The sequence below is a fragment of the Salmo salar genome, chromosome ssa04, assembly GCF_905237065.1.
Source record: "Salmo salar chromosome ssa04, Ssal_v3.1, whole genome shotgun sequence".
Classification (NCBI taxonomy): Eukaryota; Metazoa; Chordata; class Actinopteri; order Salmoniformes; family Salmonidae; genus Salmo; species Salmo salar.
In genome coordinates, this window is record NC_059445.1 from 64,595,090 (window position 1) to 64,620,371 (window position 25,282).

Here is a 25,282-nt window from a genome sequence, read left to right on the forward strand (position 1 = left end):
GAACTGCGGACCACACTCCAGTCCAGTTGATAGTGGTAATGCAACTTAATGTTGGTTACCAACCGCAATATAAAGTCCGAAGAAGAAGAAGCCTGAAGGAGGAGAGATTACTAGAAACAAACTTGGTTTACCCTGTTATCTGTGGATAAATTGTTGGAGTTTACCTTGTGCATTTCAGGTAAAATAACAACACAATGTTTATATCTCGGGACAAATTGGCTAGCAACAGCAAGCTAGCTAGCTAGCTAAATTGCCATAAATGTTTAATGCTTTCGACCTGTCCCCAAATTAATATAGTTTGTTCAGAGTTCATTTTGATATTTCAGCCTGCGTGTCCTGATCGCTTCTGGTGTTGGTGGACAAAATCAACATGCGCACGATGGTGCACACGGACACATGGGTTTGGTCTGGTCAGCATGTTAAGGTCGGATGCCGAGCAGTTGCCATACCAGGCGGTGATGCAACCGGTCTGGATGCTCTCGATGGTGCAGCTTTAGAACTTTTTGAGGATCTAGGGACCTATGCTAAATCTTTTCAGTCTCCTGAGCGGGAAAAGGTATAGTCGTGCCCTCTTCACGACTGTCTTGGTGTGTTTGGACCATAATAGTTGGTGATGTGGACACCAACGAACTTGAAACTCTCGACCCACTCCACTACAGCCCCGTCGATGTGAATGGGGGCGTGTTCTGCCCTCCTTTTCCTGTAGTCCATGATCATCTCCATTGTCTTGCTCACATTGAGGAAGAGGTTGTTGTCCTGTCACCATACTGACCTCCTCCCTATAGGCTGTCTCATCGTTGTCAGTGATCAGGCCTACCGCTGTTGTGTCGTCAGCAAACTTAATGATGGTGTTGGAGTTGTGCTTGGCCAGCCAGTTGTGGGTGAACAGGGAGTACAGGAGGGGACTAAGCAACCACCCCTGAAGGGCCCCCGTGTTGAGAATCAGCGTGGCAGATGTGTTGTTGCCTACCCTTACCACCTGGGGGCGGCCCGTCAGGAAGTCCAGGATCCAGTTGCCGAGGGAGGTGTTTAGTCCCAGTGTCCTTAGCTTAGTGATGAGCTTTGTTGGCACTATGGTGTTGAACGCTGAGCTGTGGTCAATGAACAGCATTCTCACATAGGTGTTCCTTTTGTCCAGGTGTGAAAGGGCAGTGTGGAGTGCGAATGAGATTGCATCATCTGTGGATCTGTTGGAGCGGTATGTGAATAGGAGTGGGTCTTGGGTTTCCGGGATGATGGTGTTGATGTGAGCCATGACCAGCCTTTCAAAGCACTTCATGGCTACCAACGTGAGTGCTACGTGGCGGTAGTCATTTAGGAAGGTTACCTTCGCTTTCTTGGGCACAGGGACTATGGTGGTCTGCTTGAAACATGTAGGTATTACAGTCTCGGTCAGGGAGAGGTTGAAAATGTCAGTGAAGACACTTGCCAGTTTGACCAAGAAGCACTGAGTACACGTCCTGGTAATCCGCCTGGCCCTGCGGCCTTGTGAATGTTGACCTGTTTAAAGGTCTTGGTCACATCGGCTATGGTGAGCGTGATCACACAGTCATGCATGCTTCAGTGTTGCTTGCCTCAAAGCGAGCATAAAAGGCATTTAGCTCGTCTGGAAGGGTTGCGTCACTGGGCAGCTCGTGTTTTGGTTTCCCTTTGTAGTCCATAATAGTTTGCAAGCCCTTCCACACACGACGAGCGTCAGAGCTGGTGTAGTAGGATTCAGTCTTAGTCCTTGCCTGTTTGATGGTTTGTCTGAGGGCATAGCGGGATTTCTTATAAGCGTCTGGATTAGTGTCCCGCTCCTTGAAAGTGGCAGCTCTAGCCTTTAGCTCGGTGAGGATGTTGCATGTAATCCATGGCTTCTGGTTGGGATATATACGTACAGTCACTGTGGGGACGACGTCGTCGATGCACTTATTGATGAAGCCAGTGATTGAGGTGGTATACTTCTCAATGTCATTGGATGAATCCCGGAACAAATTCCAGTCTGTGCTAGCAAAACAGTTCTGTAGAGTAGCATCCAAATCATATGACCACTTCCGTATTGAGCGAGTCACTAGTACTTCCTGCTTTAGTTTTTACTTGTAAGCAGGAATCCGGAGGATAGAAGTATGGTCAGTTTTGCCAAATGGAGGGTGAGGGAGAGCTTTGTATGTTTACATACACCTTAGCCAAATACATTTAAACTCAGTTTTTCACAATTCCTGACATTTAATCCTAGTAAAAATTCCCTGTTTTAGGTCAGTTAGGATTACCACTTTATTTTAAGAATGTGAAATGTCAGAATAATAGTAGATAGAATTATTTATTTCAGCTTTTAATTCTTTCATCACATTCCCAGTGAGTGAGAAGTTTTCATACACAATTAGTATTTGGTAGCATTGCCTTTAAATTGTTTAACTTGGGTCAAACGTTTCGGGTAGCCTTCCACAAGCTTCCCACAATAAGTTGGGTAAATTTTGGCCCATTCCTCCTGACAGAGCTGGTGTAACTGAGTCAGGTTTGTAGGCCTCCTTGCTCGCACACGCTTTTTCAGTTCTGCCGACAAATGTTCAATAGAATTGAGGTCAGGGCTTTGTAATGGCCACTCCAATACCTTAACTTTGTTGTCCTTGAGCCATTTTGCCACAACTTTGGAAGTATGCTTTGGGTCATTGTCCATTTGGAAGCCCCAATTGCGGCCAAGCTTTAACTTCCTGACTGATGTCTTGAGATGTTGCTTCAATATATCCACATAATTTTCAAACCTCATGATGCCATCTATTTTGTGAAGTGCACCAGTCCCTCCTGCAGCAAAGCATCCCCACAACATGATGCTGCCACCCCCGTGCTTCACATTTGGGATGGTGTTCTTCGGCTTGCAAGCCTCCCCCTTTTTCCTCCAAACATAACAATGGTCATTATGGCCAAACAGTTCTATTTTTGTTTCATCAGACCAGAGGACATTTCTCCAAAAAGTACGATCTTTGTCCCCATGCAAACCGAAGTCTGGCTTTTTTATGGTGGTTTTGGAGCAGTGGCTTTTTCCTTGCTGAGTGGCCTTTCAGCTATGTCGATATAGGACTTGTTTTACTGTGGATATAGATACTTTTGTACCTGTATCCTCTTCACAAGGTCCTTTACTGTTGTTCTGGAATTGATTTGCACTTTTCGCACCAAAGTACGTTCATCTCTAGGAGACAGAACGCGTCTCCTTCCAGAGCGGTATGACGGCTGCGTGGTCCCAGATGAACGTGGTACCTTCAGGCGTTTGGAAATTGCTCCCAAGGATGAACCAGACTTGTGGAGGTCTACAATTTTTTTTATGAGGTCTTTACTGATATTTTTTGATTTTCCTATGATGCCAAGCAAAGAGGCACTGAGTTTGAAGGTAGGCCTTGAAATACATCCACAGGTACACCTCCAATTGACTCAAATGACGTCAATTAGCCTATCAGAATCTTTTAAAGCCATGACATTATTTTCTGGAATTTTCCAAGCTGTTTAAAGGCACAGTCATCTTAGTGTATGTAAACTTCTGACCCAGTGGAATTGTGATACAGTGAATTATAAGTGAAATAATCTGTCTGTAAACAATTGTTGGAAAAATTACTTGTGTTATGCACAAAGTAGATGTCCTAACCAACTTGCCAAAACTATAGTTTGTTAACAAGAAATGTCTGGAGTGGTTTAAAAACGAGTTTCAATGACTCCAACCTAAGTGTATGTAAACTTCCGACTTCAACTGTATCTGTGTATTGTTATGAACACACTGTCAGGAGTTATGGAGTGCACAAGCAATGCCCATGTTTAAACCCCATTGCTTGAGTTTATATTTCAAAATGTCATCACAATCAGCATTTCTTGCCCATCTCTTGACCATAATATTTCACACAGAAACCAATTAAAACACATAAAAGGATATTTTCCCTTTCTCGACACAACACGAAGACATTTATTTTAATTGCACTTGGTAAGGCTGGGGTGGAAATTACATTCCTAATTAGGATTAAGGAAGAGGTCAGTCTGCTTGGACTAGAATGCGAGGTATTTGCAGCGAGCAGAGCCAATGCCATCTGTGCAGAGAGCAGCTAATTCTGGCACCCGATGTTACACAGATTTTCGTGGTAGGAGCTTCGCTACGAGCACAGGATTGACTCTGTCCCCTGCCCCAAAAACGCTGTGTTGAGCTGAATTAGACCCCTGGATCTCTTAAGCCCCCACCACGGTCTCAGACAGCTCCCCAATTTATTTTGACGTCCGAAATGTGTGGCGTGTCATATTGTTTGCACTGGAGTGCCATGTCAGGGGCACCATCCCCTCTGCTTTATGCCTCGATTTGCATTGACAGGAGGCGTTTACAGCGTCTTACACTGGGGCCAGTCTGGGGTTGAAAAATGAGCCACGAATTGATGTTATTAAGGGAGGATGGCCAAGGCTTCCTCAGCTGACTGTGAAATGGTAGATGTAGTGCTGCTACACTTACCTGCAACCAATTAGCAAACTGTGGGGGCCCAGCCTGGCGTTGACAGCCACTATAAATAGCCGCAAGGCTTCTCAAACGCTAACCTATTCTTACTTACTGAGGAATAACTCACAGACCTGCTGCCTCCGATTGTCCACTACATCATCACTAACATGCACTGACACCGGCTCAAATTACAGAATTGACTCAAAAACTGGCTAAACACAACCCATAGCAGGGCAGCTTCACTTTATGCACAGCAGCATGTCGAACTGGCGCACCACTCCTTTCCACTCTCACTTTCACTTTCATACCCACTTATAAAGCTTCCTGTGTAAATATTGTGCCTGGATATAAATATTTATATTAGCAGCTCCAAGCTTAGATTATTTTACCTGTCATCAGATCACCCTCTCGTAGTTTTATTGATGTACAAATTACCTCGACTAACCTGTACCCCTGCATATTGATTCGGTACCGGTACCCCCTGTATATAGCCTCGTTATTGTTATTTTAACGTGTTACTTTTTATTATATTTTACTTGAGTTTCTTTGGTAAATATTTTCTTAACTCTTTCTTGAACTGCACTGTTGGTTAAGGGCTTGTAAGTAAGCATTTCACAGTAAGGTCTACAAATGTTGTATTCGGCGCGAGACAAATAAAGTTTGATTTGATTTTAATTTTAATGTTATCAGACATCCCTGAATTTCACGTTGCCCCTGGCAATGATTAGGTAGGTGCCTACTTAGACCGAATACGGAGAGATTACCTAAGAGGCAGTTATATAAACAGTATGCTTGCCATTTAATAGAACACAGGCAATAGCCTACATACTGGAAATGTAGGCCTGTGTTTTTGAGTTTAGCTCAGCAGAATAGTTTAAGGAGAAAAGTAACAATAAATGCTTGAAATTGTGAGGAGTGATGTCTAACTGTAAGGTCTATGTATACAGAGGGTCTGTTGAGTGAAGATACACTACCAAAAGTATGTGGACACCTGCTCGTTGAACATTTCATTCCAAAATCATGGGCATTAATATGGAGTTGGTCCCACCTTTGATGCTATAACAGTCTCCACTCTTCTGGGAAGGCTTTCCACTAGATGTTGGAACATTGCTGCCGGGAATTGCTTCCATTCAGCCACAAGCATTAGTGAAGTCGGGCACTGATGTTGCACGATTAGGCGTTCCAATTCATCCCAAAGATGTTCAATGGGGTTGAGGTCAGGGGTCTGTACTGGCCAGTCAAGTTCTTCCACACCGATCTCGACAAACCATTTCTGTATGGACATTGCTTTGTGCAAAGAGGGCATTGTCAAACTGAAACAGGAAAGGGCACATGATATTTGACATACAATTGAAGTTTGCTGCTCTCTTGCACTGTGACTACGCTCAGCCCTCCTCTCTAAGATCAAGCCTGGTGACATTTGCTCGGCAGCTGAAGGAGTACCTGAGGCATTTTCTTTGAGGCTTGCGTTATCTTTGCTTGAACTGCACTATATTTATTCACACTGGAATGAGGGAAGACTACAAAGCACCTCCTGTACATTTCCAAACTTGGAATTTGATTGCCTGTACGCGTTTTCAGCAGATCTGTCATCCTTTCACAACAGTTGACAATCATCCAGAGACTGTTTCAATCATCATATAGATGCAGCCAATGTGACGTAATTCCCAGCTCTGGTATCCACTAGCAACACCAGCATTCTGGATACAAAATGACTTTCTGCCGGTGCCATCTGTAGCCTGTTCAGCTATTACACAATTATGATAAGAGAGAGAAAAACAGCAATGGCAAGGCAAGTCTAGCGACAAACTGTGATTCGGGATAATTAGGCACAAAGATATGAGAATCTTAGGGCACTATCACAGCATATTGTGCTATCACAGCATATCACAGCGATAGTCAAATTGTTTTAGTTGCCTAGGGTTACTTATTTGATTGCCACCGACGCAGATGCTGTTATTGCTCCTTGGGTTTCATATCTGTGACTGTCTGTGACAGCAGACAAACCTTTCATTTCAGAATATCTGGTCAGAGCTCAAGCTTGGTGGATGAACAGATGGATCCAGTGTTTTATTGAAACCAGAGGTTATTAGTGTCATCCAATAAGAACAGAAGTGGCACTTTTCGATAGGCCAAAGAAAAGAGATGAAAATTCAACATAAGACCCACGGTGGTAATTTTCAGTGCTTATGTAAAGAGGCTTCAGTGTGCCCTCGCCACTATGTATCCCCCCATCCCATAATGTTAAACTGTGGGTGAAAGGGTAAAAATAGGGGTGAGGGGGGATAAGAAAGTTGACCGGACAAGTCAGCTGGCGAGAGTGACCGCCACTGCCGGATGACCACAGCTGTGACCACACAACCTGCGGTCACTTGGCCTGCGAGCTTAGCCCTAAAACCAGTCCCTCCTATTGTTGTTGTTGTTATTTTCACAGAGGACTTGAGGTCAGTTCAGCCACTTTCTCCCCAGCTCACACAAACTGATGGGTCACCACCAGAGCTTCTGGTTACTGGTGGGGTAAGGGAAGAAAGTCTAGGAATTTGCATATTTAGGTATAGAAACTGTGGAAACTGGAGCATGATTTGTTTGGAATCAGTGCAAAATCTTTTCTTAGCAAGGAGCTTATGCTGTATGGAATGTAAATGTCCATTTATTAATTAATTAGTCTGGCTTTGCATCCAGATAGAGATTAGAAACTAAGCTATGTGAGAATTGGCATCGCCCAGGGGTAAAATGTATCAGAGCCATTTTCTAAAATATTGTTTGAAAACTATCCTGTCTGACAGTCTTGTGAAAGCATTTGGATTTTCTGGGATAAACGTAACTCAAACCACAATCTGGTTTAGTATGCACATTTCATGAAGGTCCTGCCAGTTCATCTCTTGCAGCACCGACCAAAGAAAAGTATGTGGTGACAAAAACTGTAACCTAGTTTTGCTTGCAAAGATAAACATTTACTCTCTTTGAAGGAATTCCAAGTGTTCACATAGACTCCCTCAGCTACAAGTAAAACACTCTCCAGGCCAAGACACTGTGGAGGTACAGGAGGGCAGTTACCTGGGTGGTTGAATTGGAGAATGTGTGACCCACTACACACCATGGCCAACATGCAGCATTGCAGAGCCTTTTAGGGCAGCGGAGGGAGAATAGTTCTTAAGTCTTGCGGAGTGTTATACTGGACTGTATATGTCTTAGCACTGGGATAGAGCCTAGTTTAACACAATCCACATACGGAGTGGAAGTTGCAGAGCACAAAAACACATCCCATCCAATTGCCGTCACTGACTGAGGAGGATAATGCATTGTTCCGTGGGCACCACTTGCTCAGCGAACAAACAGCCCTCCTCCTCTTGGGGGAATTAAATCAATGCAGCAGTTAAAAAATAACAAGGAATATTATCTGCTTCATGCGCTGCTGAATGAACGGGATGTGCTCAATGTTCACTGACTAGACGTGTCAAAGCAGATTCTGCCCATTTACCAAGTCCCATGTGATCGCTAATCACGTGTGTGTTTGTGTGTGTTCCAAAGGGGTGTAGCCTTACACGAACAAAGCTTTGAAAAACAGCAACTAGCAGATCATTTGCAAAACTAGGTACTTTGATGTCTGGGGTTTAGGGACATGGGTGTATCTCGCGGAGGTGCTAGGCAGAATTGTTACTTTGGGAATTTCACTGGGAAGCTTAATGAACCCTCCATTTATGACGTCACACTCCTCTATAACTTTCTTTTACTAGCAGAAGGGGAAAATCTTGTTGATTTTTCCAATAGTAACACCACAGAAAGCTAGGAGCCAATTCACATGCAGGCATCCATTCTCTAGTCCTCAGTTTAATTACCATCGCTCCATGTCATCTGCGTATAATTTTAAATGAAGCCAAGGGATATCTTTTGTCTCCAGTCCCTCATCTATTGTTTTATTCAGCATCGGAAAGCCTGGGGTTTTATCAGGGCATTACACTAAGATTACCAAGAAGAACCAGCCGTCCCTCTTGAGAAGGGCGAGGGAGATTAAAATACATCCATGCAGATTGCCAGATCGCACACAGCTGTGCCCTGCCAGGAAGACGAGAAAGAGAGAAGGAAAGACAGGGTAACATAGGTCACGGAGCACCTGCATGGTTTGAGGGCTTAAACTACACACACACTGCATAGACCTGGCCATCTACTGTATATGAATACAGTGGGAAACACTACAGCAGCCTCTCAGACGCAGGTGTTAGGGGATGCATCATGGCACTGGGAAGTGGTCAAGACCTTAGAGTCTTTCCCAGGGGAGGGCAGAGAGAGAGAGAGAGAGAGAGAGAGAGAGAGAGAGAGAGAGAGAGAGAGAGAGAGAGAGAGAGAGAGAGAGAGAGAGAGAGAGAGAGAGAGAGAGAGAGAGAGAGAGAGAGAGAGAGAGAGAGAGAGAGAGAGAGAGAAGGATGACAGAGGGGTCATAGGTCAGGATGAGGCAGACAGGGAAGGGAAGAGAGACGGGAGACACCTGTCCCACAGTGCACAGTCATCACTTCCTTATTGCCGCTTAGTCCTCGAACGCTTTCCTGGCCACTGCTGCCTCTCCGCTAATGCCCCCATCAGGATAGCTCCATCTGTTGCCGTGCAAATGCTCAGGAGGATGTAATTGTTAAGAGGATGTATGTTCAACCAAGGTCCCGGCCTGCTGGATCCGCTCCATTTCTTGTTTTGTTCACCTAGCCTCACCTGCCAACCCTGAGAAATGATTAAGAATTCAGCCATCCTGCTTGCAGACAAGACTGTGTGTGTAAATTACCAAACATCGGGACTTGTCAGGGACAGTATATTTTCACAGTATTATTTAGTGTGTTGTTTAAAAAGCTGCCTTCTGCACTCACCTAGAGAGTTTTGACTTTAATATTGTGGTCTGGATGTAGGGACTTTAAAGTTATTCATGTTGACTGGGGTTTTTGCACACTTTTATCAGAGTATCAAGCTCACTTAAGCACCAAATCTGCACCTAATACTGTCTGAGTTAACAAGGAAGATGGAACAGGGGCTTGCCTAAGCTAATCCATTAGCTGGTCAAAATAAAAAAAGCTGTTTGGTGAAATCAAAGACAAAATACTATTGTGCTAAGTAATATATTTAGGTACGCTTATATGGCTTTGTTTTAATGAGCACACAATCAACAGGTTTTTATTTTATTTTATCATGCTGTACCATGAGATACTTGGCCTATATAATTCCCTCATTAACATACACTCCTACATACATGCATAATTGATCTCTGAGGGGGGAAGAAATGTGTGCAGTTGTGCAAATAAGATTGCATATAGCTAGAAATATATGAGGAAAGTGGTGATTGATATTCATCTTTATTCTGCACCAATTCTACTATAGAATTGATTTTCTCAGTCTAGAATCTCTCCCTCTGTGACTATTCCAATCAAGAAGAAGGAGTTGACATTTCAAAAATACATTTTGCCACATAACCGTGGCTGCAAGGGCTTGTCAGAGGCATTAGCGAGTTACCAAACAAGCAAATACGTTTTTTCTACGTGGAGCTATTCTATTACTTCCGCCTGAACACTTTCAACTTGTCCCTCGATATTGTGGAATATGTGAATAACTTGCAGGCTTTGACAAAACTATTTGATTTTTCAGTTTACAAATACAGTAGCTAATTTGACAGCTAATTGTGCAATGCTGGTGCCTAAAATTTTTATTTTTCTGTCTTTTAATCAGTGAAGTATTGTTACATTATTAAGAGAATACTGTTTCATACCGCTTTTATGCCATGTCACTTCTAATGCTTTATATATACTGCTCAAAAAAATAAAGGGAACACTTAAACAACACATCCTAGATCTGAATGAAAGCAATAATCTTATTAAATACTTTTTTCTTTACATAGTTGAATGTGCTGACAACAAAATCACACAAAAATAATCAATGGAAATCCAATTTATCAACCCATGGAGGTCTGGATTTGGAGTCACACTCAAAATTAAAGTGGAAAACCACACTACAGGCTGATCCAACTTTGATGTAATGTCCTTAAAACAAGTCAAAATGAGGTTCAGTAGTGTGTGTGGCCTCCACGTGCCTGTATGACCTCCCTACAACGCCTGGGCATGCTCCTGATGAGGTGGCGGATGGTCTTCTGAGGGATCTCCTCCTAGACCTGGACTAAAGCATCCGCCAACTCCTGGACAGTCTGTGGTGCAATGTGGCATTGGTGGATGGAGCGAGACATGATGTCCCAGATGTGCTCAATTGGATTCAGGTCTGGGGAACGGGCAGGCCAGTCCATAGCATCAATGCCTTCCTCTTGCAGGAACTGCTGACACACTCCAGCCACATGAGGTCTAGCATTGTCTTGCATTAGGAGGAACCCAGGGCCAACCGCACCAGCATATGGTCTCACAAGGGGTCTGAGGATCTCATTTCTGTACCTAATGGCAGTCAGGCTACCTCTGGCGAGCATATGGAGGGCTGTGCGGCCCCACAAAGAAATGCCACCCCACACCATGACTGACCCACCGCCAAACCGGTCATGCTGGAGGATGTTGCAGGCAGCAGAACGTTCTCCACGGTGTCTCCAGACTCTGTCACGTCTGTCACGTGCTCAATGTGAACCTGCTTTCATCTGTGAAGAGCACAGGGCGCCAGTGGCGAATTTTCCAATCTTGGTGTTCTCTGGCAAATGCCAAACGTCCTGCACAGTGTTGGGCTGTAAGCACAACCCCCACCTGTGGACGTCGGGCCCTCATACCACCCTCATGGAGTCTGTTTCTGACCATTTGAGCAGACACATGCACATTTGTGGCCTGCTGGAGGTCATTTTGCAGGGCTCTGGCAGTGCTTCTCCTGCTCCTCCTTGCACAAAGGCGGAGGTAGCGGTCCTGCTGCTGGGTTGTTGCCCTCCTACGGCCTCCTCCACGTCTCCTGATGTACTGGCCTGTCTCCTGGTAGCGCCTCCATGCTCTGGACACTACGCTGACAGACACAGCAAACCTTCTTGCCACAGCTCGCATTGATGTGCCATCCTGGATGAGCTGCACTACCTGAGCCACTTGTGTGGGTTGTAGACTCCGTCTCATGCTACCACATGAGTGAAAGCACCGCCAGCATTCAAAAGTGACCAAAACATCAGCCAGGAAGCATAGGAACTGAGAAGTGGTCTGTGGTCCCCACCTGCAGAACCACTCCTTTATTGGGGGTGTCTTGCTAATTGCCTATAATTTCCACCTGTTGTCTATTCCATTTGCACAACAGCATGTGAAATTTGTTGTCAATCAGTGTTGCTTCCTAAGTGGACAGTTTGATTTCACAGAAGTGTGATTGACTTGGAGTTACAGTGTGTTGTTTAAGTGTTCCCTTTATTTTTTTGAGCAGTGTATATATAAACTCAGCAAAAAAAGAAACGTCCTCTCAGTGTCACCTGCGTTTATTTTCAGCAAACTTAACATGTGTAAATATTTGTATGAACATAACAAGATTCAACAACTGAGACATAAACTGAACAAGTTCCACAGACATGTGACTAACAGAAATGAAATAATGTGTCCTTGAACAAAGGGGGGGTCAAAATCAAAAGTAACAGTCAGTATCTGGTGTGGCCACCAGCTGTATTAAGTACTGCAGTGCATCTCCTCCTCATGGACTGCACCAGATTTGCCGGTTCTTGCTGTGAGATGTTACCCCACTCTTCCACCAAAGCACCTGCAAGTTCCCGGACATTTCTGGGGGGGAATGGCCTTGGCCCTCACCCTCCGATCCAACAGGTCCCAGACATGCTCAATATGATTGAGATCCGGGCTCTTCGCTGGCCATGGCAGAACACTGACATTCCTGTCTTGCAGGAAATCACGCACAGAACGAGCAGTATGGCTGGTGGCATTGTCATGCTGGAGGGTCATGTCAGGATGAGCCGGCAGGAAGGGTACCACATGAGGGAGGAGGATGTCTTCCCTGTAACGCACAGCGTTGAGATTGCCTGCAGTGACAACAAGCTCAGTCTGATGATACTGTGACACACCGCCCCAGGCCATGACGGACCCTCCACCTCCAAATCGATCTCGCTCCAGAGAACAGGCCTCGGTGTAACAGTCATTCCTTCGACGATAAACGTGAATCCGACCATCACCCCTGGTGAGAAAAAACGCGACTCATCAGTGAAGAGCACTTTTTGCCAGTCCTGTCTGGTCCAGCGACGGTGGGTTTGTGCCCATAGGTGATGTTGTTGCCGACAAGCCCTCAGTCCAGCCTCTCAGCCTATTGCGGACAGACTGAGCACTGATGGAGGGATTGTGTGTTCCCGGTGTAACTCGGGCAGTTGTTGTTGCCATCCTGTACCTGTCCCGCAGGTGTGATGGTCAGATGTACCGATCCTGTGCAGGTGTTGTTACACGTGGTCTGCCACGGCGAGGACGATCAGCTGTCCATCCTGTCTCCCTGTAGCGCTGTCTTAGGCATCTCACAGTATTTACATTGCAATTTATTGCCCTGGCCACATCTGCAGTCTTCATGCCCCCTTGCAGCATGCCTAAGGTACGTTCACGCAGATGAGCAGGGACCCTGGGCATCTTTCTTTTGGTGTTTTTCAGAGTCAGTAGAAAGACCTCTTTAGTGTCCTAAGTTTTCATAACTGTGACCTTAATTGCCTACCATCTGTAAGCTGTTAGTGTCTTAACGACCGTTCCACAGGTGCATGTTCATTGAACAAGCATGGGAAACAGTGTTTAAACCCTTTACAATGAAGATCTGTGAAGTTATTTGGATTTTTACAAATTATCTTTGAAAGACAGGGTCCTGAAAAAGGGACATTTCTTTTTTTGCTGAGTTTATATAGTGTCAAGAAAAAGTATGTGAACCATTTAGAAATACCTGGATTTCTGCATAAATTGGTCATAAAATGTGATCTGATCTTCATCTAGGTCACAACAATAGACAAACACAGTCTGCTTAAACTAATAACACACAAACAATTATACGTTTTCATGTCTTTACTGAACACACTGTGTAAACATTCACAATGCAGGGTGGAAAAAGTATGTGAACCCTTGGATTTAATAACTGGTTGACCCTCGTTTGGCAGCAATAACATCAACCAAGCATTTTCTGTAGTTGCGTATCAGACCTGCACAAATGTCAGGAGGAATTTTGGACCATTCCTCTTTACAAAACTGTTTCAGTTCAGCAATATTCTTGGAATGTCTGGTGTGAAGTACTCTCTTGAGGTCATACCACAGCATCTCAATCGGGTTGAGGTCAGGACTCTGACTGGGCCACTCCAGAAGGCGTATTTTCTTCTGTTGAAGCCATTCTGTTGTTGATTTACTTCTGTGTTTTGGGTCGTTGTCCTGTTGCATCACCCAACTTCTGTTGAGCTTAAATTGGCGGTCAGATAGCTTAACATTCTCCTGCAGAATGTCTTGATAAACTTGGGAATTAATTTTTCCGTCGATGATAGCAAGCTGTCCAGGCCCTGAGGCAGCAAAGCAGCCCCAAACCATGATGCTCCCTCCACCATACTTTACAGTTGGGATGAGGTTTTGATGTTGGTGTGATGTGCCTTTTTCTCTCCACACATAGTGTTGTGTGTTCCTTCCAAACAACTCCACTGTAGTTTCATCTGTCCACAGAATATTTTGCCAGTAACGCTGTGGAACATCCAGGTGCACTTTTGCGAACGTCAGACATGCAGCAGTTTTCTTTTGGACAGCAGTGGCTTCTTCCGTGGTGTCCTCTCATGAACACCATTCTTGTTTAGTGTTTTACGTATCATCGACTCGTCAACAGAGATGTTAGCATGTTCCAGAGATTTCTATAAGTCTTTAGCTGACACTAGTATTCTTCTTAACCTCATTGAGCATTCTGAACCGTGCTCTTGCAGTCATCTTTGTTGGACGGCCACACCAAGGGAGAGTAGCAACAGTGCTGAACTTTCTACATTTATAGACAATTTGTCTTACCGTGGACTGATGAACATCAAGGCTTTTAGAGATACTTTTGTAACCCTTTCCAGCTTTATGCAAGTCAAAAATTCTTAATCTTCTGAGATATCTTTTGTTTGAGGCATGGTTCACATCAGGCAATGCTTCTTGTGAATAGCAAACTCAAATTTTGTGAGTGTTTTTTATAGGGCAAGGCAGCTCTAACCAACATCTCCAATCTCATCTCATTGATTGGACTCCAGGTTAGCTGACTTTTTACTCCAATTAGCTTTTGGAGAAGTCATTAGCCTAGGGTTTCACATACTTTTTCCAACCTACAGTGTGAATGTTTAAATGATATATTCAATATAGACAAGAAAAATACAATAATTTGTGTGTTATTAAGTTTAAGCACACTATGTGTGTCTATTGTTGTGACTTAGATGATGATCAGATCAAATTTGATGACCAATTTATGCAGAAATCCAGTTAATTCCAAAGGGTTCACATAGTTTGTCTTGCCACTGTATATACATACATAAATGTAGAACTTTTTACTCTCAGGGCCTAACTTGTGTTGTCTTTGTTTAACTAGAACTGTATGAAATGGATCATATCTCGAGAGACAAAGCCCAAAATATTGCTATTAAAGATTCATAGCAATTAACATTAGCAATGGGGGAACATTAAAGCTTTGAAGGCCTACACTAAAGAGTTACTTATAGTCCTTCCTTTCCATCACTGAACTTTACGTCTCATTAAATGTTTAATCTTATATTAAGTTAAGCGGGTGAATATTCGCCTTTTTCAGCCCGTGGGACAATGTATAGCTTGGTGTTTAAACTGACGACATAAGGTAAACAAGCTGTGGTCTAGTAACGATCTCAGAGACCTTAGGGTAAGCAGCTTACCCAGTCTGCTTTAGAGGGCGACCCCAAACAGCTCCTACACCCATGCGTGCATTGGATAGTTAGCAGGGAAGTGGTATGAGACTGACATTGACTTAGCAGGACCAGGGTGAGGGGGACAGGAAATACACCTACTAATGCCTGGGTGTGAGGAGAGTTTCCTGGGGAAAGGTCTACCAAAGGATCCGTAACCTTATGCTTTCAGACAGACTTGTCTCTTCAGGTCGCAGACTCGCCTTACTGTGTGAAAGAACTGTGTGGTGTCTTGCTAATTCATTGTGTCAGCTTAGGCCCGGTGAACTCAGCCGGTAAAAGGCTCTAAATGTGCTTCTGTCTTTTTAATGGACAGGGGCACTTAGGCCTCTTTCTTTAGACAGGGATGGGGAGCTGGGACGCAATGGGGCGCCAAGCCGTGTTACTGGATCAGTAAGGTTCCTGGAGGTAATCACTTAATGAAAACGCCCACAGAGTTGGAGTTGGTTATTGGTTTCAGTCAGGTGAAGTAGCCACTGGGCTCAGTCAAAGTGTGTCACCAGGAGAGAAAAATCTAATAGAGTGGAACAGTAAAGTTAGGGGTTGGCAGTGGGGAGTGGCACACAATGCAGGGAATAAAAAGGGATAGTTCACACAGATTACACATTGGTTTCCTTACCCTGTAAGCAGTCTATGGACAAGGTATGACAGCAATCAATGATTTGGTTTAGTTTCTCTAGCACTGTTTTGTGGCACAAGTCCCATTCATGTCATGGTAGTGATATTAGCATTTTTGGCGCATCATGTCCAAATCATCCAAAAGTATCTAAAATTGATTGTAAAGCTCAACAAAGTCACTTATAGATGATTTTAATACGATGTGTGAAAAATGCTAATATCGGTACCATGTCCTGAATGGGATTTGTGCCACAAATGCTAAAACGTTAGCATTTGGACACAGTGCCAAGGAAACTAAACCAAAGCATGGATTGCTGGCATACCTTGTCCATAGACTGCTTACTAGGGCCGGGACAATACCAGTATCGCGATACTCGTTAGTATCGTGGCAATGAAACAAAACACAAAGCAGATTTAACTTTTTTTTTTAAAACAGCCCTAATGTTGAAAACAAGCATTGTGTTGTCATCCAGAGTCACATGTATTTATTTTCCAAGCTATAGCACACAATATTATTCATACAGGAGGTTTTTAACGGACCAAAGAGTAAGGTCTGCTTCATGTTTGCATTTTTTTCCATGCAAAAAATATTGCGATACTGATATCGTCCCGGCCCTACAGGTTAAGGAAACCAATATGTCCATTTGTAATTTGGGTGAACTATCCCTTTTAGGACATTCATTCACACTGACATTCAGTTCACTCAAGCCAACTGACCAAGCCTCTGTGACCCTGACCAGCAGCTACTTGAGCCTAAGCATCATCTGAGTCTCAGGGAGACTATTCATGGTTGTGTGACTGGGTTGGTATGCATGTGTGGAGGAATGGCCTGTCGGGATGATTCAGCAGTGCCCACTCCCATGGCCCATTACTGCCACATGGGCACTCGCGACAGGCCCAGAGAGGAAGAGAGAGAGCGGGGCCGGGCAGGCTGCTAGGCTGCCACTGGCATGGGAGAGCTCGCGCCGAGAAGGGCATGCGCCTCCCTGCACAATTACTTACAGTGCGTAGAAACTGTGCCCCCCCTTAAGTCCACGTCGGTTCACCCCGCCAGACTAAAAATGGAAGGTAACAGATCCAGGCCATGGTACACTGGGAAGAATGAAGAATGCGTCTGGGTGGGGTGGTAGACTGGGAGCGAGGGGATTGATGTTAATTTAGTTTCTGGAATTTTGGATGAGCTAACTGGTTAGAAACAACCCTAATGGGGGCGTAACAGCGAGCTCACCAACCATAGCCCGGCAAACAGGCACTAATGGACATCGCACGTAGTTTGTGAAGTCATCAGTGTAATGGCAAAGTTCGTGTGACTGTGAGACTCATGTTTCTTCCTCCTCTTTCCTGTTTTGCAGGTTACTTCAACGTGTTGGCAGTGATTCTGAGAACAACGAATGATGCGCCATGGGCCAACGAGTTTGAATGTAAGAGCCAATAGAGATGTCGTAATGTATACACTGATGTGCTTGACTTTGACTTGACACTAAAGAACCAGAACCAAACAACATCAATCTTTTGGTTCTTCATTCTGAAAGCCTTGCATCTAATTTCCTCTCTTCTCGTCTGGTAGCTATCGAATTGTCCTGTTTGATAGAGTCCATCTCCACAAACGACCCCAGAATCGAATGGAAGAAAATTAAGGATGGGGAGCCCAGTTATGTCTACTTTGAGAAGAAGATCTCAGGTAACGGACTCAACTGAGTGCTTTGTCTTAATGTCATCTTCACTAATATCAATATCAAAGTGATACAAAGGGACAAAAATATAAAACAATTCTGATCATCTTACAGAAACAAACAATTCCTGCTTTACAAACAGCAGTTCTCTGACTAATGAGGGAATGACATTCTGTTCTATACTCATCAATTATGTCTGTATTAAATCAGCGGGAACTTAAAGTGTGTTTTTTTTTCTCCTGCAGGAGATTTGGAGGGCAGAGCAAGGATCAGAGAGCCTGCAACATTAGTGATAACCAATGCCACAAGATCAGACTCAGCCAGTTATCGTTGCGAGGTCACCGCCCCAATTGACCAGAAAACCTTTGATGAGATTTTGATCAACCTTGTCGTAAGAGGTAGGTATATCAGCCGCTTCAACTCACATCTACTCAACACATCACTAGCTTTTTGCACCATAATCACATTATTAGTTGTATTACTAAAGTAAACTGTGGTATAATATTGAAGCCAGAACAAATGTAAGACTTTACACCAACACAAAGATGCATCACCCTGTGGCTATGACTGAAATTACATGTTTGGGGAAGGAATAATTGCCACTACCTAGCTGAAATTACATGTTTTCCAAGTCATTTGCGATGCAATTCTTTAATGCATCTCATAATTTCACTGCCAAAATATTTGCTCTTAGTCTTAAACCTTGTTGCTTTTGGAAGTTGCTATGAAGCATAACATACAAAACACAATGAACGTACTCATTGTCCCTACAAACAGCCTTAGAGTTTACTACTTTCAATGCTGTAAGCTGAAACTTTTTTGTAGGTCAGGCCAACTCTTTGGCACACGTATGAAGATGCGTTGTGACTGGCCTGCCCCTGCCGCAAAGGCGTGTTCTGGGCTATATGGGGAAACTTCTGAAACTGCATCCCCGCTAAATAGCATCGCTAAAGATGGAAAGTGTCGTGTGTTTAGTTGACAGGGTTTGGCACGGGGCAAAAGACGCGTACCCATTCTCAGAGGTCATTCATTGGCCTAGTAACTATAACCGAATGTGTATCATGGGTTGTACTGATTTGACACGTTCAGATGCTGAATGTTGCCATTGCTGAATATGTGTTTGTGTCCACAGTGAAGCCAGTGGTGCCGAAATGTGCTGTCCCCAAATCGGTGCCCGTGGGGAAGGCAGCGGAGCTGCGCTGCGTGGAGGACGAAGGTTTCCCCAAGTCTCAATACCAGTGGTTCCGCAACAAGGAGGAGATCCCCGATGACCCCAAGACCAGCCCCAAGTTCTTCAACTCCTCCTACACGCTCAATGCCGAAACTGGAACCCTGGTAAGTGTGTGTTTTTGTGTGAGGACTGGGAGGAAAGGGGACTCTAGGGCAGGGCGAGGCTGTGGGGGTAGGTGCGGATATTTTGGGGAAACAGTTGATGGTGCGCAGGGGATTGAGGCATGAGGGGAATTTGCAGTCCTCGTTGGCACATTCCTGAACTCCCTCTCCCCTGCTCAGCCAGACACAGTCAATGGCTCGCCCCCAGGCCCTCCACTCAACCTTCACACTAGCCTCTAAAGGTTGGCCTGGCTGTCACTGACATACTTCCAGGGAGTCACACCCTACTACATGCTACACCGGCCCCTTTTACTTGAAGACCACCAATTTACGCTGCCAGATCTGTGTTTCGTATCCAACTAACCAAAAGCCAACTTACTATCAACAGGACTAGAATTAGAGGACAAGACATCATTAGCCTGTGTTCAAATGTGATGGGAGACAGCATCAGAAAACTGAAGGGATATCTGTTGAACATCAAAGCAACTCATTTTGGTGACAGTTCCACTTGCAACGTAATCCCAATTGGACCTCGTTATAAACCTGCACTTTACCACATGCAGTAAAATATATTGGCAACCTTGCAGGATTTACTTTTTCTTCGAAAATAAGTTGACATTTGAAAAACTGTATGTGTTTACATGTGCATTTGTTTGATTTACAACTGCATAGGACCAAAACAACTAATAATCTAAACTAAAATTGAAAGTTTTCACTACAAAAACCAAAAATAGGCTGGAAAATAATAATTCGCATTTACTATGTCATTTCTCAACTGTGGTGAGTTTGCAGGTGCCTTCAGGTTAAAAATAGCCAGTCAACCAGTTTTTAAAAGAAAAAACGGAACATTCTGAACACTGCACTCCATTGTAAAGTGCCAAGGGTGCCAATATATTTTACAGCATCTGTACATACACCAGAACAAAAAGACACCGGTTTTACTGTTGTTGGTTTTTCCTCTGCAGAAATTCAGTGCTGTCAGAAAGGACGACTCAGGAGAGTACTTCTGCCGAGCAAAGAACGACGCGGGTCACTCAGAATGTGGACCGCAGATGATGGAAGTCTGTAAGTCTGTTTGACAGCTGACACAGTTGTATACAAGTTACACAACACACTAGGGTTGGGCGGTATCTAGATTTTCATAGTGTCATACCGTTTCTGTACCATACTGGGGTATACGGTATTACAGAATTTGCACACACAAGGGGTGACATAAATAAATAAAAACAAGCACAAAACTATTTAGTCAACAGGGATCTTGATCCAGGAGGGGATTGAATGTCTCTGCTCTAACCAAGAAGCTTGATCTTGACATCTAGCCACTTAGCTAGCAAGTTAGCAAACCAAATGCATAGCTGGAGCTGGATAGAATTTATTTGACACATCTCAGATTTCATATAGTTATAAGCAGTGGGTTAAAAACAGTGTTGAAAATCATACTGTCGGTATTTCGAAATACCCCAGTATACAGTATATCGCCCAAGCCTACATGTTGAAGCATGTTATTCCAGTAGTCCGGTATTTCCTTCATAAAGAGCCAGTTGAAGATACCTCAACATAAATTCTTCGTTCTTCCTGTTGTTTCTCCCCAGATAACATCAATATTGCCGGGATCATCCTGGGAGTGCTGGTGGTGGTGGTGGTGCTATTGTGTATAACAGTGGGCATCTGCTGTGCGTACAAGCGAGGCTACTTCGTCAGCCAGAAACAGACAGGAAACAAGTGAGTGAGACTTCCTCTTGAGTGGCGCGGCAATGGGGATGGGTCATGGCTCTTTGAGGTTTAACATTTGCCGATTTAGACCTTATGAACCTTCTTGACTTCACAACTTGACCTGGTCAACTCAATGGTTTTATAACATGCATGGAACAATTCTTACTAGAAATGTGTAGTTTTTGCAACATAAATGCCTTCTGATCATGTCTCCATTGTGTCTGACAGTTACAAAGCCCCAGCGAAAGGAGACGGAGTGGACTACGTCAGGACAGAGGACGAGGTGCGTAAAGAAAAAAAAATATATATATTTTAAACTAGGCAGTCCAACTTTTTCTTACTTGCTCTTCCCTTTTTATTCTAGGGTGACTTCCGACACAAATCTTCATTTGTCATCTGAAGAGGAAGACGAAGGGCATGGAAGGGAAAGGTGTGATACTTTGGACTGAACTCACTAAGTGTGTGAGATGACCAGTGAGCTGCCACAGTATGTGCCTTGAGCTCTCTGCACGTCTGAAACGATTCAAGTTTGCCAAAGGTGACAAGTTTTCACAAATCTATATAGAACTATTAACCATCGTTACAGACACAGATAAGAATTGAAACCCGCTTGTTGAACTTTTTATCACCAAACAACTTATTTTGCTAAATTATGGAGATTTTTACGTTAAAGTTATAGCATGTTTCAATAAGGTTTTTAACACTATCTGCTGGGAAAAAGCATTTATGTAAGATGTTCTGCCAGGAGGGGGAAAACATCTAGCTAAGTTCTGAAGTAAATCTAACATGACATATTTCTACTTTAAACATGTGCTTCAAACCTTTGTCATTTATATAATTTTTTTTCTACCAGCAAAATGTGTCAGACTATTTTTGATGGAATATATTTTGAAATGCCTATAAAGGTTTACTTTTTTAAATATTTGTAAAATACTAGCATACTTTTTTATTTGGTTGTGGGAAAAATAAGTTTCAACCACTCAGTATTCAGCTGTAAAATTTCACCTTTCCTACCTACCCCCCCCCAAAAAATGCAATCACAAAATGACTTGTTTTACCATAAAGGTTTGGTTCTAGAACAGTCTTACATATGTTATTTACAGTTGGGATTTCCATGTTAATATTGAAAGTTAAATGTTTGTAGATAGTGTCTTGGACAGTAAGAGGCTTCAATGAGTACCAGCCAAAAGCTGGGAAAATACTGTACACAATCAGTGCTGCATATCCTTGATTTTAAGTGTCCTTCTATGCTTGAGTTTATCTTGTATATATTGAATATTCTGTCCATTTTTTTGTTGTTGTTGCTGTATGTCAGGAATACATTGAGTATTTGTAATACAGGGTTTATGTTGGCTAAAAATTGTACATAGATAAGTTTGTGTGTGTCCCCAAGGAGGCAATATGAAACTCTTCCCATGGTTTGAAAAATACATGGTCAAGGTAGAGACGATCTGCCTAATGTTTGCACATAAAAATGTTACATTGTTCAATCTTCTCTACACCAGGCAAAAAAAACATAGAATTTCAAATTCAAGTAAACGACTTAAGAAATTGTATTTGACGTTTTCCCAAATGAATTTATTTCCAAGAGTTACAAACATTACAAGATACAGTAATTGCCTGTAGCTAGTAGAAACCAATTAATGCAGATGCAAAACATTTTTACAAAACAGGTACTTAAGGTTTTCATTTGTACTTTGAAAAAAGATCCTTCCTCTTAAGTGCCTTCTGCCATTACAATAGTAGATCAGCTTCATGCCACCCAACACATTTTAACATTTTATTTTAAAGGTATTTCTCAATCTCAATACTGGAAAATGCACAAAAACCTGAATTGCATGTTTAATACTCTACAAACGGCGTTTGAGAGGAATGATGACATTGACAAGAATGGAACATTTTCCCACCCAAATCATTTTTACATATCTGCTTTGTTTTGTAAATAGATTATTTTCTTTTAGCATTGATTTAAAGGATTACCGGTACACTTTTTTCCATTGGAGTTGAAATAGAGATTTATTATGCAATAGTGCCTAAATAGTGGGAATTCTTTTTGGTAGAGTAAAGACACAAATAGAAGAAAATATACACAAAGTTTGTTAACAGATTAAATAGATGGAGAAACACTAAAGCATGCCGCCTACTTGAAGCCTACATTTACCATAAAGGCCAGAAAACACCGGCAACTTCCAAGGCATTGAAGATATTTTTTTATTAAACAGCCCTCTTCAAAACCGGCAATATGTAGTTTTAAATACACAGTGAAAGAGATTCCAATACATGTTCTATGGTTGGGGCTTGCTAAGCCAAATGGTGACTGCCAATCACGATTTTCCTCCAATCCAAGGTTGAGGTTCCAGCAACAAGTGTTGATAATCTGCCTCTAATTTCGCCAATAGTTGGCGTTGAAATCACGTAAAGGTTCAAGCGTTTCAAGTGTTCACACGTTTATTTGATTGAGAACATGATTTTTCTGAACCAAACTAATGTAACGCCCATCTCGGGCCTGGTACAAATCCTCTGAGAATTCTTGAACCGTATGTTAATGATTAATAAAACTCACTTCTAATATTCTGACATGGGTGCTGGATTTTCATTTACAAAAATAAAGAAAATATCAATACGATTTTACATGGGACATCAACTGTGTTCAGTATAGACAGAAGAGAACATGAAAAAGAAATCGCTACTGATGTATTCGTCTCGTTCTTTTTTGATTGAGCGGGGACTGCACGTTCCATTGCCTTGGCACTGGAGTTCTGAAAACACAAGAAATGAATTAGGTGAAACATTCCAACCATTATATGGTTTAAAGCTTACTTTGATCAAAAAAATAAGTACTTACTGCTGATCAGGTGATATCAATTGAAGGACACGTCCTTCTTCTCCAGTCTTTGAACCTACGAAGAAAAATAACTAAAGTCAGACCAAACACATCAGTGTCCACTTGTGATCAAATAGCATCTGTCTAAAGGTCAAAATGTTACATACCTGTTTTCTGGTCACTGAAGATGGCGCTGACTCCTTCCCCGAATGTAACTTCATTTATGGTACCTGAGTAACATGTAATAGGGATATTATGTTGGCGAATTAGATTTTTGATATTTAATGTAAGGCATAAGGTTAGTAGTTTGGTTAAAGGGCAATTCTGCCACTTTTCAACCTCATCTCCAGCACCAATTGCTGACAGGTGTATAAAATGCAATCTACATAGACAAACATTGGCAGTGGAATGGCCTTACTGAAGAGCTCAATGACTTTCAACGTGGCACCGTCATAGGATGCCACCTTTTCAACAAGTCAGTTCGTCAAATTTCTGCCCTGCTAGAGCTGTCCCGGTCAACTGTAAGTGCTGTTATTATGAAGTGGAAATGTCTAGGAGCAACAATGGCTCAGCCGCGAAGTGGCAGGCCACACAAGCTCACAGAAGGGGACTGCCAAGTGCTGATGCAAATAGCGTGTAAAAATCGTCTGTCACTACCAAGTTCCAATCTGCCCCTGGAAGCAACTTCAGCACAAGAACTGTTTGTCGGGAGCTTCATGAAATGGGTTTCTATGGCCGAGCAGCCACACATAAGCCTAATATCAACATGCACAACGCCAAGCATCGGCTGAAGTGGTGTAAAGCTCGCTGCCATTGGACTCTAGAGCAGTGGAAATGCGTTCTCTGAAGAATCACGCTTCACTATCTGGCATATTTTGGTCATATAGTGTGTGAAAACAGTGCATTTCAATGATGTGGTAAAAAAGAAAAAAGTTAAGGTCGTAAGAAAATTATCCTGCAACACAGGGTAGGATAAAAAGTAAAAAAACAAACAATGATTTTCAAAACCGGCAACGGGTTTCTAGCCCAAAGGAGGGTCTTTTATTTTTCCCCACATCACTGCCAATCTAGTGTTTCAAAAATCACATTTTACATAAGTTGACACTGGTATTTCATTGGAGACAATGAAAATGAGGTTGAAAAGTGGTGTAGTTCCCTTTTAAGGTTAGGGTTAGGCATAAGGTTAGCAGTATGGTTAGAGTTAGTTTTAAAAACAGATTTTAAGAAGAGGGTAGAACGTCCAGCTCTGCCAGTTAGTGCCAATTGATGATTTCAGTGAGTGGGAAATGACCACCTCTGGACAACGTTTTTTTTTGTTGGGGTTTATCATGGGGCTGCCAGCCATTGACTTGTGGCCCAACAGCAGCTCTTTTTGCTCTACATGAAGAAGCTTTCATTGAGTCAGTAAATTGTTGACAGTACCTGAAAACACTACCCACAGTGATATTCAGAAGGCTCCTCAAGACCCCATGTACAAAGCTCTCCAATGAGGGAAATCTAGCAGCATCAGCATTATTGGGCACAATGGATGGTAACCACTGCATGATCAATGCATATAGAGATTGATTGTCTAGAGCATGCTCTGCTAAATGACTTAAATGTAAATGTAAATGTAGAGCAGTGTGATCCATTTCAGTTCCACATGATACTCCTCATTCAATGTTAGCTGCTCTTGGGACATGCACACAGCCTATACACTTGGCATGCGGGAGGGTGTCTGACTCCTGAAGGAGAAGGGGGATTCAGATCTGGGTTGGTCCAACTTACCCTGCGGGGTGCTTATAGCTCGATCGCAGACGCCTCCTTTCGGCTTCACTGTTATAGTGGAACAAGAA

At 43.1% G+C, this 25,282-nt stretch overlaps 2 protein-coding genes across 4 annotated transcripts in view; one reads left to right on the forward strand and one right to left on the reverse strand.

Annotated features, from left to right (window-relative positions):
- Positions 1-23,197, forward strand: part of LOC106603674 (junctional adhesion molecule 3B) — a 43,131-nt gene extending 19,934 nt beyond the window's left edge. The window contains exons 2-9 of the mRNA XM_014197636.2: positions 17,258-17,326; positions 17,473-17,586; positions 17,824-17,976; positions 18,711-18,913; positions 19,876-19,975; positions 20,503-20,632; positions 20,852-20,906; positions 20,988-23,197. Of these exons, the coding sequence (XP_014053111.1) occupies positions 17,258-17,326; positions 17,473-17,586; positions 17,824-17,976; positions 18,711-18,913; positions 19,876-19,975; positions 20,503-20,632; positions 20,852-20,906; positions 20,988-21,023 (860 nt within the window). The 3' untranslated portion in view covers positions 21,024-23,197. The remainder of the gene's footprint in view (positions 1-17,257; positions 17,327-17,472; positions 17,587-17,823; positions 17,977-18,710; positions 18,914-19,875; positions 19,976-20,502; positions 20,633-20,851; positions 20,907-20,987) is intronic.
- ncapd3 (non-SMC condensin II complex, subunit D3) overlaps positions 22,180-25,282 on the reverse strand; it is a 35,041-nt gene continuing 31,938 nt past the window's right edge. For all 3 annotated transcript variants that reach the window (XM_014197635.2, XM_014197634.2, XM_045717246.1), the window contains 4 exons: positions 25,215-25,262; positions 23,615-23,677; positions 23,469-23,523; positions 22,180-23,382 (listed from right to left, as the gene is read on the reverse strand). In XM_014197635.2, coding sequence (XP_014053110.2) covers positions 23,310-23,382; positions 23,469-23,523; positions 23,615-23,677; positions 25,215-25,262 — 239 coding nt within the window. In that variant the 3' untranslated portion in view covers positions 22,180-23,309. The remainder of the gene's footprint in view (positions 23,383-23,468; positions 23,524-23,614; positions 23,678-25,214; positions 25,263-25,282) is intronic.